Raw genomic sequence first — 16,978 nt, forward strand, 5'->3', positions numbered from 1 at the left:
TCCAGTGATCTCATAAGCAACCTCCAAATTATATGTCATCAGGAGCCATCACAAGGATTAACCAAAAAAAGACTTTACACTTTTGAGGTCAAAGAGTAATATGAAGTAAGAGAAGAGGCAGGTGCTACTTTAAAACTGTGGGAAATGTAAGAGTATTAACAACTGCCACTTACAAATTATTTATTATCATTTTATTTGCTTGTGCCAAGTCTCAGTCGGGGGATGTGGGATCTAGTTCCCCTATTGTGGATCCAATCCAGGCCCCCTGCATTGGAGTGCAGTCTTAGCCCCTGGGTAAACTCTGGGAGATGGCGAGGGACAGGGAGGCCTGGCATGCTGCAGACCACGGGGTTGTAAGAGTTGGACGCGACTAGGCGACTAAACAATAACAAGAACGAATTATTTACACACACACACACACATACACACACACACACACACACACAAATAAAACAGCACACACACATTTGCCACTTTTAAAGGCATTTTCTTTGTAAGGATGTGTCCTTGACACTTGCTAAGAGGATTATTGGGCTTCCTTGGTGGTTCAGCTGGTAAAGAATCCGTCTGCAGTGCGGGATACCTGGGTTTGATCCCGGGGTTGGGAAGATTCCCTGGAGAAGGGAAAGGCTACCCACTCCAGGATTCTGGTCTGGAGTATTCTGTGGACTGTATAGTTCATGGGGCTGCAAAGAATCAGACACGAGTGAGCGACTTTCACTTTCATTAAGAGGATTATTAGAGCTTGGTTTTGGGTGAGAACCCTCCTGTCTAAAGGAGCAGAGAATGCGGGCTGTTTGATAGCAGTGCTGAAAAATGTGCCGAAACTTGCTCTTACAAAAAACGTCACTTTTTTGTAATCTATCATGAATGATTAAGAAGAATGAGTGGCTTGTTTTTCCAAAGAGAAAATGCAGATGGCCTATAGACACATGAAAAGATGCTCAATATTGCTAACCATCAAGGAAATGTAAATCAAAATCACAATGAGATATCACCTCATACCTCTTAGAATTTCTGTCATCAAAAAGAACAAAAATAACAAACATTGGCAAGGATGTGGAGAAAAGGGAACCCTTGTACACTGTTGGTAGTAGTGTAAATTGGTATGGCTGCTATGGAAAAATAATATGGAGGTTTCTCAAAAAAACTGAAAATAGAACTATCATATGACCCAACAATTCCATTCCTGGGCATATATCCAAAAAATCCACGAATCTGAAATGCACCCCAGTGTTCATAGCAGTGTTGTTTACAACTGTCAAGATATGGAAGCAACCTAAGTGTCCATTAACAGATGGACTGGTTAAAGAAGATGGACACATCTTCTCTGTACAGACACAATGGAATACCACCCAGCGATGACAGAGAATGAAATCCTGCCATTTGCAGCAACGTGGATGGACTTGGAGGGTATTATACTAAGTGAAATAGGTCAAAGACAAATATTGTATGATATCACTTATATGAGGAATCAAAAAAATTCAACAAACCAGTGAATATAACAGAAAAGCAGCAGACTCACAGATAGAGAGAACAAACTAGGGGTTACCAGAGGCGTGAAGGAGGGAAGGAGGGGAAATATGGGGACAGGGAATTGAGAAGTACAAACTATTACGTATAAAATAAGGTATAAGAATATATCATACAATGTGGGGCATATAGTCAATATTTTACAATAACTATCAATGGAGCACAACCTTTAAAAATTATGACTCACTGTATTGTACATCTATAACTTACAAAATATTGTACGCAACTATAACAATAAAAATTTTTGTAAAAGGATGAAGAGCTTCTAACTCTTGTGTACAAGGTTCCATTTACATCTGCTGAGTCAAGCTTATTAGTGAGGTTCTCAAATCTTTTATCTTTACTGTCTTTGGTGCTTGATCAGTTAATAGTTGTGTGTTGATGTCTCAGACTTTGATGGTGTATTTGTCAGTTTCTCTTCCTTCTAGTAATTTTTGCTCTGCAAGTTTCTTTGACTCATTGTAACTATTTTGCATTAGGTGCATTACACATTTAGAACTGGGAAATACTGACAGCGAATGGAAACTATTACCATTATATGGTGGCTTAATTTTTCCCTAAACTAGTTTTGAAGTCTATTTTGACTGATATAATTTGGTAATCTCTTTCAGCTGGTGAATTTAGTCCATACTAACTTATTCTGCTTACTGATATATTTTAAATTGTTTTAGCATCTCACCATTTTTTTTCCTTCTACTGATTAAGAAGTTATCCTCTCTATTTCTGTTCTTTAGTGATAATCTTACCACTCATCTACAGCTTCAGTACACACAATTTATTTTAGACTTTGGAGATTCTTTTTACTTTCTAAGCAATTTAGCAATCATTGGGAATTGTTGTAATATAGTTTATATAGAAATGTGTCTTATAACACGTAATTACAATAACTAATACAACAAACATTTCAAGTAGGTTGTCTTCTTGTATTTTAGTGAGAGGGCACTTTGAATATCTGGTCTACACTACAGCTGGAATTAGATGTCTAAAATATTAGCACACTTTAGCTTTAGCTTCTTATGGGTTGAAGCCGAGGTTTCTTTCTTCTTATTATAATAATACAAATTTAATCACCCCTTCCTTTTTTCTTTCCTCTCTCTCTCTCTTTCATAAACTCAGTATATGTTAGGTATTTAAAGAGCATGAGAAGGGAGAGAGAGAAAGAGTGAAGAAACTTCCTTCTTGTCTTCTCTAAGACCTAACATATACTGAATGTGAGTTATATACTTAATATTCTAAGCACTGGGAGCAAGACATATTCTCTAGAAATGTTGCAGAGAGGCATCTGGGTATGAAGAGAGAAATAACTCTCTTTTTTCTAGATGACAGAAATTTTTCTAATTTGAGTAAAACAGTAATCAGACTCATGCATCTGATGATATTGAATTATATACTTCTATACAATATTTAATATAGTTGGTATCTTACTCAGTTTTCTATATAGTTACATTAAGTTGAATACATATATATTTTCTAAAGGAAATTACTTATAGATTTGGTTATAAACTTTCTTCTGTTGCTATGTGTGTGTGTGTGTGTATGTAGTTTCCCAATCAGTGGGCCCTAGGACCTTAAATTTTTAAAATTAGTTCTGGCTAAAAGTTCAAAAAATGTTGTTACAATCCCTCATTCAGATCCTGCTCACTCTAGCCGGTGTGTAATTCCATGAGGTATCTTTCCTCCCTCCTATAATTGCTTTCCTTCCCAAGGCTGCTGTGAGCTGCCCTTCAAAGTCATGCAGGGACCCGCTATTTTCCAGTAAGGACACTGCCTTACAATATGCTCAAACTCATTTCACTGGAGCAGAAAGTCAGTGGCGTCTGCTTTATGCCTGGCCTTTATATCTACCAAAAATTTCACTATTAAATAACTGAGCTGCCATCATTGAGTCGTGATTCTACTGCACTAAAATTTTCAGATAATCTCTTTTAATCTTGGAGTACTTGCACGTCTAATTATCAAGTTTAGTTTATGATCCTTGTTTAAACTTTATCCTAAGTTTAGTTTATGATCTGTAAGCGCTTAATTGAGTTAGTGGTTATAGCTGACTCATAACCCATAAAACCCTTCGGTGGTAAACTAATTAGTCATTGCACATGCCCTCTAAATAATTAACATGGTTCATTACTAACATCAGCACTGGAGTTATTAAAAGTTACCTTACCACTCGGTTATCTATAGCGGAGGCTTTCCAACTTTTCTCATCTTGACCCAGAGTAATAAATGAATTTTACAGGTCAACTCAGGACACACACACACACATGTGTGTGCACACACACACGCATGCACACACAGCGCGCACATGCACATGCAGACACACATGCACACGCACACACACACCCCTACTAGGAATGACAGACTGATATTTTCTATTCTGTCATCCTCTATACTACCCTCTTTCACTCAAAAACATACTGACTTGCTAAAGAGTTTTTACTGTCCATTAATGGATTGTGATTTACAATTTCAAAAACACTGGCTTATGAAAACTTCCACTGGAACAGAAAGTTAAGATCAGTAAGAGTTTCCTTCAAAATGAAAACTTGCCCTGCACGCAGACGTAGAGGGCAGACTTGGGAACACAGGAGGAAAGGAGAGGTCGGGACGCACTGAGAGAGTGGTACTGAAACATAGACATTACTGTGTGTACAGTAGGTGTTACTAGCTCCTGGGAGGTGGCTGTGTAACAAGGGCGCTCAGCCTGGTGCTCTGCGATGACCTGGGGCTGGGATGAGGCTGGATAGGGGGAGGTTCAAGAGGGAGGGGTTAGATGTATACTCACGGCTGATTCAACCAGCAGAACCAACTCAATGTTGTAAAGCAATCATCCTCCGATCAAAAGTAAAAAAAAAAAAAAATTGAAACTCACTTGTTCCCCTCACCGTCGTACACCCATCTGGTACTTCCAATTCCTTCATAGTTTGAAGCCCAATAATACAAGCAAGCATTAATGTGCAGCGTAAACAGCAAGTATCCAGTTGTTCGAATTACTCTGTCAACGAGAAGAAGTGCAAAGTGAGGCGCGTGTTGTTTCTGGAATACAGCCTATTTTAACATTTTCTTTTTCTTAAAGTCTCTGCTGAATCTCCTTGCTTTAAATTTGTGAACTGTTAGCTCTCATTAGTACAGTATAAAATGATGGTGCCATCACATGTTTTCTGACTTCAGTGTCTTGACTGGGACTGACAGAGTGGGGAAAAAAAGCTCTTCTCTTCTCACAGATGGCATGAGTCAGTTCCCTGAAAGACATGTCTCCAGGGTCACCTCTCCAGTCTGAGTTCATAACATACACCATGAGGATTTCACTGTATATCTCCAAAAAGCTTGTGGGACTTCATGTTACAATTGACTGACTAGAGGTCTCTGGGCAAGTTAAGTTCAGAATAGCAAATGAATGAAAATTCAGATTGGAATGAATTGTCATGAGAGAGATGCAAAGTCAACTTGTAAAAGAACACATTTCTCTGTCCTTGTTCCGATGGAAGCAGGTAATATGTCCTCTTTTTGGTCAGGTATTCTTCTAAATCTAATATAATTTTCACACTTCATCTCACTCTGAAATGTTCAGATTTGTTTTAGAACACAACCCAATATTCTACATAGCCCCAAATCTGAGATTATTCATTACTCTTTTGCAGGGAGGACATATTCTTCCCCAATTCTGTCTAAAATGTCAAAGCATTGCACTCTCTTCCAGCCCCAAAGTACACTGAGTTATACTTTACCTGTAGATGTATGCCTTGTTCATTATAGACTCTAGGTGATGGTTAAACTCAAAAAATGAAGTGTACTGTGCAGGAAACAAGTAAAGAATCCAGAAGTGTATTAGTCTTAAATGCATCTCATATTTAAATAAAACAATATAAAATAGACTTTATTTGTTACTGAAAATAAGTATATAAAATAGACTTTATTTGCTACTGAAAATAAGTATATAAAATAGACTTTATTTGCTACTGAAAATACTTATATTCATGTCTTAAACAAAAACTAAGGTCTGTTTAGTGGTATTTTCCTCTGGGCAGTGGATTTTAGCAAAGTGCCAAACTTAAAGAGCTTCTTGCTTTTTTTTCATTTCTATTCTCTAGTTATGTCTTATTTGTAATGCTTTTAGAAAATCAAACTTACCAACATTTCTTTCTTTTTTTCCTTTTAAAGCATTTAGTGGAATTTTATTTTACAATAATTAAAAATCACACCTCCCCTCAAAACATAAGTAAAATAAGAGAAGAATAACAAAATACATTGAAGTCACAAACAGGTGTTAAGTCCTGTTGCTCAACACTGGCATTACATATAAGCAAGTTGCTTTAAATGTGTATTTATTTCACCAAAATTTAAAGTCCAGTAAATATTAGGATTGGTTATCTATTCTTGACATTGTTCAAAGGTACAGTGAGTTTAGATGCAGCTCAGCAGTTGCTATTTGCCTCAAGGTTTTCTTCTGCTTACACCCACTTCTATCCCAGCAGATACTCCCTACATGCAGCCCCTACTTTCTCTTTTTAATTTGTAGGCTGTAAAATGCAAGAACATGAAATCCAGAGTTGAACACCAGTCTCCTCTCTTCCATTTATTAGCTGTGTGACCTTGGAAAAGTCACTTAATATTTCTGTATTTTAGTTTCCTCATCTGTAAAATGAGGACACCAGAGAACATGACTCCAACAGAGATTGCATGCTTACATGAGTTCATGCATTTAATCATATAATATGCTTAGACTCATAGGACCTTACAGATTGGAAGGGCTATGAGAGATTATTAAGTTCAAAGAGTATTTGGCTCAAAATTTCATCCAATGCAGGTATGGCTATAATAGAACATTTGGGAATTAGAAAACAGGTGTGATAACAATGACCACTAAACTAGGAATATGCACAAATGATTTGTTTTTCTAGAATTCCTGAGTAGGAAACATCCATTCAGCACTCAGATTAAGATAATTTCCATTTGTGGTAACTTGTTTATTGTGCTCTTGATAAAAGCTTGCACAAAGACACATTTTAAAATTTTGCTTAAGTGTTCACTGTAGAGAAAATTTATATTCTTAATTTGTTTTTTCATACATACTTTGAAGGTAGACAAATGATATTTTCCCTAGAGAACTGCACATTAAAATGACACACTTATGTGGAAATGACTGGACTGTGAAAAGAAGATTCATGTTGACTTTCAGGACTTCCTACATTTAAAAAATCTACTAAAGATAGTGAGCATTTGGACGCTATAGGGATACAAAGGTGGGAGTGTGACGAGCTAGCATTTTATAAGATTTTATTATCATACCAAGCTCCCCAATTCACAGGCACCCAAGACTCTCTGCAAGTTGGTCATCTGAGTAGGAGGCTCCTAAAATGTCCATTCGACACTAGAAATTTTTTTTTCCCATTTATTTTTATCAGTTGGAGCTAATTACTTTACAATATTGTAGTGGTTTTTGCCATACATTGACATGAATCAGCCATGGATTTACATGTGTTCCCCATCCTGATCCCCCCTCCCACCTCCCTCTCTATCCCATCCCTCTGGATCTTCCCAGTGCACCAGCCCTGAGCACTTGTCTCATGCATCCAACCTGGGCTGCTGATCTGTTTCGCCCTTGATAGTATACTTGTTTCAATGCTGTTCTCTCAGAACATCCCACCCTCGCCTTCCCCCACAGAGTCTAAAAGTCTGTTATGTACATCTGTTTCTCTTTTTCTGTTTTGCATATAGGGTTATCGTTACTATCATTTTAAATTCCATATATATGCATTAGTATACTGTATTGGTCTTTATCTTTCTGGCTCACTTCACTCTGTTCAACACTAGAAATTTGATGGCGGATGGCCAGCCCACCAAGCTGTGAGGAACCGTTAAATTCTACTCAATGTAGACCCACACCCCATGGTCAAATCAGAAGTTCCCAGAGCAGTCTTGAGTGTGTGAGAATGGAGTAACATCCCTTTTGATGTGGAAAAATCATGGACATGGAAAGAGAGACTTTCAGTCAGAAGTTCACTTGCTAGTCTGATGATAGTAAAGAATTTGGAGTCCAAAAATACGCGGTAGACGCCAGGTACTGCCATGCAGCAGCTGCGTGTCTGGGCAGGTTTTTTACCCTGTTTATTCTCATTTTCATCTCCAGAAAGAGCTTGTGTGAAGGAATAAATGAGACAATGAATGAAAGTTTGACAAAGTATGAAGCGCCCAGTATGGATTCAGCAAACAGCAGTTGCTGCTCTGTCAGGAGCCACTCGAGTCTCCAGGTTATGCCATCTTATCTTCCCAAAGTGTCAGAGATGACCGCCCAGAACTGATAAAATCTGTGATGTTCCTTTTAAGAAGGCTGTCTTTGGGAACGCCAGCTACTGTTGCTATTATTAAAGATTTCTACAGAATTCCACATGTTGGCTCTCCTCAGACTCATTTTAGGTACCTGATAAAGCTATGAGTTATAATATTTATATCTTAGAATCTTTATCCATAGGTAATTCTTTCATATAGTTCAAAACCAGTAGGAAATGTATACCTTCCAAGTCTCTTCTCCTATTCCTGACCTTGTGCCTGCCTGCTAAGTCACTTCACGATTGTTAGAATCTTTGCAACCCCAAGCACTGTAGCCCGCCAGACTCCTCTGTCCATGGGATTCTCCAGGCAAGGATAGTGGAGTGGGTTTATGCGCCCTCTTCCAGGGGATCTTCCTGACCCGGGGATCGAATCTGCTCTCTTAAGTCCCCTGCATTGGCAGGTAGGTTCTTTACCGCTAGGAAAGGAAGCCCCATTCTTGCCCCTATGCATCCTGATTTCCCCTCCAGCCTCAGTTAACCATTTTTATTAGTTTTTTTTTTTTTGGTAGTCGTCCACTGTTTACATAATACAGAAACATAGAATATATTCTCTTTCTGTTGCAAGACTTAACATTGTTCTAGAAACTGTTTTGTAACTAACTTTTCCCCCTTAACTTTGCTGTTTTATCTTGGAGGTCGTTCTCTACCAGTTCACAGAAAACTCCCTCTTTATTTTTGCATTACAAAGTCTTCTACTGTATAGATGTACTGCGATTTAACTAGTTCCCTCTCGATGGCCATTTGAGCTCTAAGTATATAAATATTTTTGTTATGCAAAAGTGTTTGCATTTTTCTATAATTATAGAATATTAGATGAGTAAGATAGCTTAGCGGTCATCTCATCTGACACCCTCATTTTAAACCCAGTGTTCCAAGCATTCAGTGACTCTGTAATAAAAAGTGACAAGTGGAAAAGAATAGATTTATAAAATATTCATTCGTAATTATAGCTGTATTTAGAAACACAAAAGCATTCCTATTTTAAAAATACTTGTTTTGAGATACAGACTCAGAACAACCAAGAGCAACTTCTATCAGTAGAAATAAAGATTTTTTTCCCTTCATTCAGTTTTTAAAATTCATAGCATTGATGAGGGCAGAAAAATGGAGGACAGTGTTTTGGAAACAATTGGGATATTTTAAATTACTTGAAGATTTCCATTATTAGAAGAAGAAGACAATTAAATATAGTTATCTTACCTTTAGCATCCTATTTGTCCTAAATATTGGATTAAACCCAAAGAAGAGATAGAAAACATCAGATGGCATTATTGATGCCATATCCAGCTGTTGGAAGAACATAGTCATAATTATGATGTAATTACACAAGTTTTTGGACATAAATTGACATATCAAGGTATGTAAAAGTTAACTAGTTACTGCGAATTATTTGTTGTTTAATACAAAATTGCTTTCAGTTAGATATACATGGTGTCACTGAAAGGTAAATCAACACCATGAAAATAAGAACACTATTTCATATCTTATATCCAATGACTTTCATTTCCAACTTCATGCATCTGATCTTGCTAAGCTCAGGCATTGCATTTTCTGGAATTTTGTTGAGCTGTATTGTGTATTTCAGAGATGGCATGGTTGCCACTGTTAGAATATATTTTAACAGTATTTTGAATTTGGGGTTTTTGGACTGAAGCTCAAGCTCATTCTTGATTTTATTTGAAACAATTGGACATTCATTGTAGTGATAGATTTTTATGTTTTAACCAGTTCTCCAGTGTTCAGGGTGGTTATATTGTTGGTGGTTCATCCAGATGTTTAAATTCTTTCTACCACTCTCTCCTTTGGATCTTATTCTTAACAACAAACAGCAGTGAGCTTATCTGTCAGAGACTGTCCAGGCTAACAGATGAGAGGAAAGAAATCAGTCCAATTTACAATTAATTATCAGTTCTGACGGGAGAAGGTATTGAAAGTACCATTATAGCTAAAAACATATTTTAAACATGTGATGTATTTAAATTATTCTGACTTTATATTACCTTGGTAATTGTGAAATGACATCATCACACTTGCATACTTTCCTGATTTCAATGATAACAATAAAAAATCTTAAGTAAGATAATGATTCATTTTCATTCATCTTTGCTATCTTGAAAAATAGGGTACATTAAAGAAACATTTCATTTATTTAAGATAATTAAGAGCAGTTAAGAATTTTCTGTAAGGCCATACATATGAAATGAAAAGTTGAAGTAATTAATTGTGTACTAGAATTTCAGAGCCTAGTGTTATTGAAAAGAAATGGAACTCTCAGTTTGAATCAACTGGATTGGTTACCATAAACAAATGATTTACTAGAAGTATTGGCTTAAAAATGCATAATATCATCAAACCCTATTGATTTTATACTATGATACTGGACCTCATGACAAGTTGAGAGGTGTACAGAGAGTTACTATAATAATGTCTTATAAATGAGGAAGCAGGACCATGGAATTGCTGATTTGTCTAGGGCTATTTCAACACGCAATTGCTGGAAGGCCCATTTGACTTTTCCATGCAGACAGTTAATAAGTTGTGTTTGATATTAATATATTTGCATGGATTTGTGTAGATAGAGATGATTTATTCTCACTGAATTGTAGAAAACTGAGTTAAGTAATGACCAACACTGTACTCTGTACAAGGAACTTTGCAAAGAATGTTGGAGTTAAGATATTGTTTCTGTCCACAAGAAATTAACAGTCTAATGATAGGATAAACAAGCACAAAAATAGGTATAATACAATGCCATAAGACATGTATTATATGTCCACCTGCAATGCAGAAGACCCTGGTTCGATTCCTGAGTCAGGAAGATCTGCTGGAGAAGGGACAGGCTACCCACTCCAGAATTCTTGAACTTCCCTGATGGCTCAGCTGGTAAAGAATCTGCCTGCAGTACAGGAGACCTGGGCTTGATCCCTGGGTTGGGAAGATCCCCTGGAGAAAGGAAAGGCTACCCACTCCAGTATTCTGGCCTGGAGAATTCCATCGACTCTATAGTCCATGGGGTTGCAAAGAGTCAGACACGACTGAGCGACTTTCACTTCACACATGACGTGTGGGATGTGCTAAGGAAATTCAAAAGAAATGACCTCAATTAAATGTGAAAGTTTACATTTAGAAACCCAAATTAAATATATGAGTTAATTTGCATTTATTCAAATTCAAGAAAGTGATTAAGAGTTTGAAATAAGCTTTGTAGCACTTACAAAGAATATTAGTTCTCTTTGTAAAGTTCATCAAAGTAGTTTAGATCTCTTATGACTATGTATAAGTATGTGGGAAATTTTTACAAAGAAAATTAGTTGGAGATGAAAACAGATTGAAAGAAATCGCAATCACCATAGACTGCCAATAGGGACAATCTGGCACCTAAGCCTAGATCTGTATATTTTACAAAATTTGAGGCCACTATGGTGTCCTTGAAACGGGAAGCTGGAGTCCAGTCATGCCGATTGGGTAACCTTGGATTACCCTCAACTCTCTGCCTATTTCTCAGAGTTAAGATAAACAATAAAAAGATAATAAAGTATCTTGTAAATAATTACTTGAAGAGGCAGAGGAATCAGAGGTCATATTGCCAGCATTTGTTGGATCATGGAGAAAGCAAGGGAGTTTCAGAAAAACATCTACTTCTGCCTCATTGACTATGCTAAAGCTTTTGGCTGTGTGGATCACAGCAAACCGTGGAAAATTCTTAAAGAGATCAGAGTACCAGACCACCTTACAGTCTGCTGAAAAACGTGTTTATGGGTCAAGAAACAATGGTTAGAACTGGACATGGAACAAATGACTAGTTCAAACCGGGAAAGGAGTACACCAAGGCTGTATATTGTCACCCTGCTTATTTAACTTACACGCAGTGTTTTTGTTTAGTTGCTAAGTCATGACTGACTCTTTTGTGACCCCATGGACTATAGCCCGCTCCTCTGCCCACAGAATTTTCCAGGCAAGAATACTTGAGTGGGTTGTCATTTTCTTCTCCAGGGGATCTTCCTGACCCAGGGATTGAACCTGCGTCTCCTGTATTACAGGTAGATTCTTTACTGCTGAGCTGCCAGGGAAGCCCATCATGTGAAATTCCAGGGTGAATGAATCACAAGTTAGAATCAAGTTTGCGGGAGAAATATCAACAACTTCAGACACGCAGATGATACTGCTCTAATGGCAGAAAGTGTAGAGGAACAAAAGAGCATCTTGATGAGGATGAAAGAGTGAAAAAGCTGGCTTGAAACTCAACATTGAAAAAACTAAAATCGTGGTATCTGACCCCATCACTTCATGGTGAGTAGAAAGGGAAAGAATAGAAGTAGTGACAGATTTTATTTTCTTGGGCTCCAAAATCACTGCAGTGACAGCAGCCATGAAGTTAAAAGACACTTGCTTCTTGGAAGGAAAGCTATGATGAATCTAGACAATGTATCAAAAAGCAGAGACATCACTTTGCCAAAGAAAGTCCATATAGTCAGAGTTATGGTTTTCCCAGTAGTCATGTATTGATGTGAAACTTGGACCATGAAGGCTAAGCGCCAAAGAATTGATACTTCTGAACTGTGGTTGTGAAGAGGACTCCTGAGAGTGCCTTAGAATGTAAGGAGATCAAACAGTCCATCCTAAAGGAAAATCAACACTGAATTTTCTTTGAAATGACTGTTGCTTAAGCTGAAGCTCCAATATTTTGGCCACTTGATGCAAAGAGCCAACTCATTGGAAAAGACTCTGATGCTGGGAAAGATTGAGGGCAGAAGGAGAAGGTGGCAGCAGATAATGAGATGGTTAGATAGCATCACTCACTCAATGAACATGAATTTGAGCAAGTTCCTGGAGGCAGTGAATAAGCCTGGTGTGCCACAATCCCCGGGGCTGCAGAGTTGGACAAAACTTAGTGACTGAACAGCAACAACAACAGATAATTATTGGTGAAAAAACTACACATGGGTGAAAAAAATAATAGTATATAATTATTTGAAAAAAGGAAGGTGCCATGTTAGCTATATAATTGCTTCTTTTTTTATTTGCTATATGCCATTTGAATAATTTCCAGAGATCTTATTTAAAAAATTTTTATTTTGTGTTGGAGTATAGTTGATTACCAATGTTGTGTGAATTTCAGGTGTTCAGCAAAATGATTCAATTATACATGTACATGTATGTTGTTGTTTAGTCACTAGGTCATGTCTGACTCTTTTGTGATCCCATGGATTATAACCTGCCATCTTCCTCTGTCCATGAGATTTTCCAGATGAGAATACTGGAGTGGGTTGCCATTTCCTTCTCTGTGGGATTTTCTGACCCAGTGATCAAACCCGTGTCTCCTGCATTGGCTGGCAGATTCTTTACTGCTGAGTCACCAGGGAAACCCTGATGTATATGGACGTATACATGTAGATTGTATATTGAGAAGCAAAGACATTACTCTGCCGACAAAGGTTCGTATGGTCGAGACTATGGTCTTCCCAGTGGTCATGTACAGTTGTGAGAGCTGGACTGTAAAGAAGGCAGAGCACCAAAGAATTGATGCCTTTGAACTGTGGTGCTGGAGAAGACATCTGAGAATCCCTTGGCCTGCAAGGAGATCAAACCAGTCAATCTTAAGGGAAATTAACCCTGAATATTCACTGGAAAGACTGGTGCTGAAACTGAAGCTCCAGTTTTCTGGTCCCCTGATGCAAACAGCAGACTCATTGGAAAAGTCCCTGGGCAGAAAAGATTGAGGGCAGAAGGAGAAGAGGGCATCAGAGGATGAGACACTGGATGGCATGACTCATGCAATGGACATGAACTTGGGAAAACTTCGAGAGATGCAGCCTGGCAGGCTGCAATCCATGGGGTCACAAAGAGCTGGACATGACTGGGCAACTGAACAACAGCAGCAATGTATATGCATGTGTATTTATGTGCATGCACATGTATGTCTATGTATGTGTATGCATGTCTATGTATGTGCATGCATGTGTATGTATATGCATGTCTATGTATGTATATGTGATGTATATGTATGTGTATGCATGTGTATGTATGTGTATGTATGTCTATGTATACGTGTTAGTTGCTTAGTTGTGTCTGACTCTTTGGGACCCCATGGACTGTAGCCTCTGTCTATGGAATTCTCTGGGCAAGAATACTGGAGTGGCTGCCATTTTCTTCCTTCCTTCAGGGGATCTTCCTGACCCAGGGATCGAACCCAAGTATCCTGCATTGCAGGCAGATTCTTCACCGTCTGAGTCACGAGGGAAGCCTATGTATATGTATACTCTTTTTCAAATTCTTTTCCCCATTTAAGTTATTGCAGAATATTGAGCAGAGTTCCCTGTGTTCTTTCATACCGTATTTTATGTTATAGGAACAAGAATGAAATAGGAGTAGAAACAATTTTGTTGACTTCTACATCATCTTGCTACATGAATTGGAGGCTAAAATTCTGTATGGACAAGACAAAATACACTCCATATTCCTTTATTGATATTTAATAGAATTTAAATATGGCCACTCTGTTTTGCTTTGCTTAATAAAGACCCATATTTTGAATTATACACTTGCACATACATGGAAGTATATTGTGTAATTATTGAGAAGAAGAAACTCAGCCTAATACAACTTCATCTGTATAAACTTTGTTAAACAGGCTGCAGTTTTGAAAGGAAGAAGTTTTTTTTGGTAGAAATTTGTGGATGGACTTAAACTCAAAACGATATTGGATTTTGGAGTTGTAAGTCACCTACCTGAAATTTTTTAGAATTCCTGTAGTGTCTCTTTAGTTCATTTGAATCCACCTGAAATATATTATGATTATAATTCATATTAATTTTATCCAATTTCACCAAATACATTCTCACTTAAAAATATTTATAGCTATTTCCTTCCATTATGTCCTTCCAATTTTAGTCTATAAATATGTTTTCTCTTCACATATCTTAAATCAATAAACCTTCCTTGGCTTTGTTTTCTTTTTGTATTGTTTCTAATTATTTGTCATGCTCAAGCTTCTTAGAGAGTTGCTTATCTTGTTTTTTTCTACACCCTTCCCTCATATTTATTCCTCAACACATGGTAATTTGATGGCGATTTGACTTTTGCTTACTTCTTCAATTCCACCAAGGCTACAGTTTTGAAAGCCACCAATGATATTCTAATGAGCACACCCAGGCAGTCCTTTATAATATTATCATTCTTTCTTTTTTTTTAATTTTTTTATTTTTCAGTGGGTTTTGTCATACATTGATGTGAATCAGCCATAGAGTTACACGAATATTATCATTCTTTCATGGTGGGGCTTCCCTGATATATCAGTTGGTAAAGAACCTGTCTGCAATGCAGGAGACCCAGGTTTGATTCCTAGGTTGCGAAGATCCCCTGGAGAAGGGGAAGGCTACCCACTCCAGTATTCTGGCATGGAGAATTCTACAGACACAGTCCATGGTGTCGCTAAGAGTCAGACACGACTGAGCCACTTTCACTTTCACTTTTCTTTTATGGCACTCACTGTGTTTTGAAATCACACATACCTTTCTTTCCCATTTATTTAAAATCAGTCTACTCTGTGAATGATAACCTATTTCTGGACAGGGTTGATTTTGTTTAGCAACTGTGTATAACTAGTGACTATAAATATTAAAAGCTCAATAAATATTTGAGTGGATGAACAGGTAAAGGAACAAAGAGATGAATAAAACTTTTGAAGCAGTTGACTTTTTGGGGACAATTTTATCTATGAAACTTTCTTTTCCCCAAGAATCTGTAATGCCATTCTTAACTTACTTTACTTCTTCAGTTTCAACTTCTCAGTGTCCTGCTTGCATTCTTTGACTAACCATTTAAAAATCAATATTTCCCAGGATTCAACCTTCTTCTCTTTTCTCTTCATATTTACTGTCTTTCCTGGGAAATTTCATCCACTTGCAGAGTTTCAAAGGTTACTAGGTATATTGATGCTACCAAACCTCTACGTCCTAATATCACTTTCTGGAGCCGTTAGCCTGTCCAACAACTGCCTCCTCACTTATCAGCTTTGCAACAAACATGAATGCAGCAGCATCTCCATTTTCCCTGAAGCCCAACCACGCTCCTTCTTCTGCTGAGTATCCTATGCATGTTTTCCTCTCCGCTAGTCAGTGCACCCACACCATACACTCTCGCTCAGCCCTCATCCAACTAGTAACCAAGTTCTACTGGTTCTCCTTCCTAAAATTTTCTCATGCCCAGGGATCAAACCCTCATCTCTTAGGTCTCCTGCAATGGCAGGTGGGTTCTTCACCACTCGTGCCACCTGGGAAGCCCTGTTCTCATGCCTCTTTTCTCCTCTGGCTTTGGTTTCCTTGCCTTGAGTCATGCTCTCTTTGATCGATTCTACAATGGCAGTGAGATGATCTCTCTAGATCACTAACAATTCTATTTATTCATGACTTCACATGACCTAAACAAAAAACAGTCTGCTCCCTTTCATGTACACAAAGCTCTGCTTTCTCTGTCCACTCGCCTCCTGCGGCATGTCACACTTACTCTGTTTAGCAGTGCATCACAAAGTTTCTTACCTTGATGCCTTGACTCATGCTATTACCAGAGCTTGAGACATATTTTTTCCTCTTTTAGGGGAACAAAGGTGTACAGATAATCTCAGTTTATTCATCAAAATTTGGACCAAGTGGTCCCTCCATTGGATGGTTTTCTCTGTATCAAAAATACCCAGGGCTCACCTCTGTCATGACTCACGTCACAAAAATGCCACCATTTTTCTTTTTTTTTTATTTATCCTTCATCCTCTGAGCTACTTAAAAAGATAGGGACCATATTTTGTCCTCTATTTCTCAGTTCCTAACACAATGTCTAACAAATAATGGGTGCTCAATAAATGTGTGGTAAGAGGTAGAGGAATAGAAAGACATTCATTAATATTCAGACCTAAAGGAATTAATGCTAATATTGGACTGATGGGTTCCCAGGTGGTCTTAGTGGTAAAGAATCTGCCTGTCACTGCAAGAGACACAAGAGACCCAAGAGACCTGGGTTCCATCCCTGGGTTGAGAAGATCCCCTGGAGAAGGACATGGCAACCCACTCCAGTATTCTCACCCAGGAAATCCCACGGACAGAAGAACCTGGCGGGCTACAGTCCAT

General features: G+C 37.9%; 1 protein-coding gene across 1 annotated transcript in view; it reads right to left on the bottom strand.

Annotated features, from left to right (window-relative positions):
- Positions 1-16,978, bottom strand: part of CNGB3 (cyclic nucleotide gated channel subunit beta 3) — a 176,939-nt gene that overhangs the window by 68,340 nt on the left and 91,621 nt on the right. Inside the window, exons 7-10 of the mRNA XM_065902998.1 lie at positions 14,588-14,638; positions 9,060-9,146; positions 5,256-5,320; positions 4,400-4,522 (exon numbers count right to left, since the gene is read on the bottom strand). Coding sequence (XP_065759070.1) covers positions 4,400-4,522; positions 5,256-5,320; positions 9,060-9,146; positions 14,588-14,638 — 326 coding nt within the window. The remainder of the gene's footprint in view (positions 1-4,399; positions 4,523-5,255; positions 5,321-9,059; positions 9,147-14,587; positions 14,639-16,978) is intronic.

This window comes from Muntiacus reevesi, chromosome 12 (genome assembly GCF_963930625.1).
Source record: "Muntiacus reevesi chromosome 12, mMunRee1.1, whole genome shotgun sequence".
In the NCBI taxonomy this organism is placed as follows: Eukaryota; Metazoa; Chordata; class Mammalia; order Artiodactyla; family Cervidae; genus Muntiacus; species Muntiacus reevesi.